At 35.2% G+C, this 1843-nt stretch overlaps 1 protein-coding gene across 1 annotated transcript in view; it reads left to right on the top strand.

Moving 5' to 3' along the window:
- Positions 1-1843, top strand: part of LOC112146530 (protein shisa-8) — a 123639-nt gene that overhangs the window by 105433 nt on the left and 16363 nt on the right. The window contains exon 4 of the mRNA XM_024272399.2: positions 531-653. Coding sequence (XP_024128167.1) covers positions 531-653 — 123 coding nt within the window. The remainder of the gene's footprint in view (positions 1-530; positions 654-1843) is intronic.

The following is a 1843-nucleotide window of genomic DNA, read 5'->3' as shown; positions in this document are numbered from 1 at the left end:
TTTATATTTTTTTTTTTTAGACAGTTCTTGGTTATTATCCGATAGACAACTTTTGTGTTTTATGACTTTGGCAGAAGCAAAATATTTTGCTTTCCTAAAAACATCAGCGTTGCACTGTTACCATGGTAATAAAAAGAAGAGGTTGGGGTTGTTCTTGTCATTATAATGCTTTCATAATACTTTTTTCCCCCTTTTTTTTAATCTATTGGAGCTTGTCTTCAATTTCCCATCACAGTGTTTGTAGAAATAGAAATGTTTCCATGTATGTAATGTTAGGGTGGGTCCAAACATATTCAAACTTCAATCCACTCATGGTGTAAAAACTTAATTGAAGAACAAAATAATTAAATAATAATGTTGAAAACATCAAGGTTTGAAGTACACATCTGTTTTATGATGGAGTCACTGGTGCTTTTCTTCTACAGTTTGCAGTGACTCCTCAGAAGAATATGTCATCAATTCATTTTTCCTGACGTTTCGCTGACGTTGGTTTAACACTTGCCTCTTTATTCTTTATCTTCCTCTGCCAGCTCTAGATCACAACCATCTGAACAACGCAGCTTTATCTCCCCTGGGTCCAGCCATGGCTTTGTCTCACCCCCATAATAACTTGGGAATTGGCTTCAACAAGTACGCCTCGCTCAAGACTCTGGGTAAGTGGGACTGCATGGATCCACGTCTACCGCAGCCTCATGGGAACCTGCATCTCTGCAAGTGTGTGTGGAAGTGTTTGAATACTTGCTTGAAGATGGAGCTGCTGATGTGAACGTAATGAGACAAGTCTAAAGCTGAGGCTTGATATATTCAGGTCAGCGAGAAGGAGAATTACCATAATTAATATCATCCTAGCCATCATTCATTTTTGAAAGCTCTCTCTTTGATTCCTGACTTTCATGTTAAACTAGATCTGGAAGCCCTGATGTGAATATTGTGGCTGTTTTAGCTCGATCACGAAAAAGACACCTGATTTCAAAAAGTCCTCCGTTTATTGTTTGGTTCTAGTTTCTCAAGTTTGTGAATTTCATTAAAACAGCTCTTTTATCCGCACTTAAACACTTCCTTTGACTAATACACCCACAAGAAAGGATGTTAGTTAACCCAACTTATACCAAATACTACAGTGTTAAGAACAAATGATCTTATCATTCTTCAGAGCCAAAACACTTATAATTATCCAGCCAGTCTTTAGCATTTTATCCAACTTCAGTGCCTTTTTAGTATCAACAATAACATTTGATGCTTTTATATATCAAAAATGCATTTCTTTTCATGTTTTTGATTCATTGCCAAAACAGAGCATTAAAGCCTAAAATCATAAATTCTGTTGTGTTAAGTTTGTTAGTGATTAGCTTAGCTGAGAAATGTCACAGAACTCCAAATGAAAACAGTTTTTCCCTGAACACGATGTCATTCTGACTTTCTGTAGAGAAATCCAAAGTGGAGTTCTGTTTTTCTCAGAGTAAAAAATAAATAAAAAAAACAAACAAAACAAAACAAACAAGAAACAATATAGTATAGCATGCTGTTGCAATATTTCCTTGTAGGGTTTGCCAAGTTTCGTAGCAGCTGGCAGTTGGTGCATTTATTGGTCTAGGAACCAAACCAAAATGATTTAAAGCTAAAATCTTTTTTTTGTGCTAAACAATTTGAAAAATGAAGCTTAGAACCTGACAGTAACTGTTACACAGTATTTATAACCTAAGGTGATATTTTAGTACCCAATAAGTAGTGCTTTAATAATAATAATAATAATAGACATGTTACAAGAGTGAAGCTTTTAGTAAATGAGACTCAGTAGTTGCGTTTCCCTTAAACACGTGCGCAAAACTTTATCAAAATTCTA

This window comes from Oryzias melastigma, linkage group LG8 (assembly GCF_002922805.2).
Source record: "Oryzias melastigma strain HK-1 linkage group LG8, ASM292280v2, whole genome shotgun sequence".
In the NCBI taxonomy this organism is placed as follows: domain Eukaryota; kingdom Metazoa; phylum Chordata; class Actinopteri; order Beloniformes; family Adrianichthyidae; genus Oryzias; species Oryzias melastigma.
This window is presented reverse-complemented; position numbering and strand designations above follow the sequence as displayed.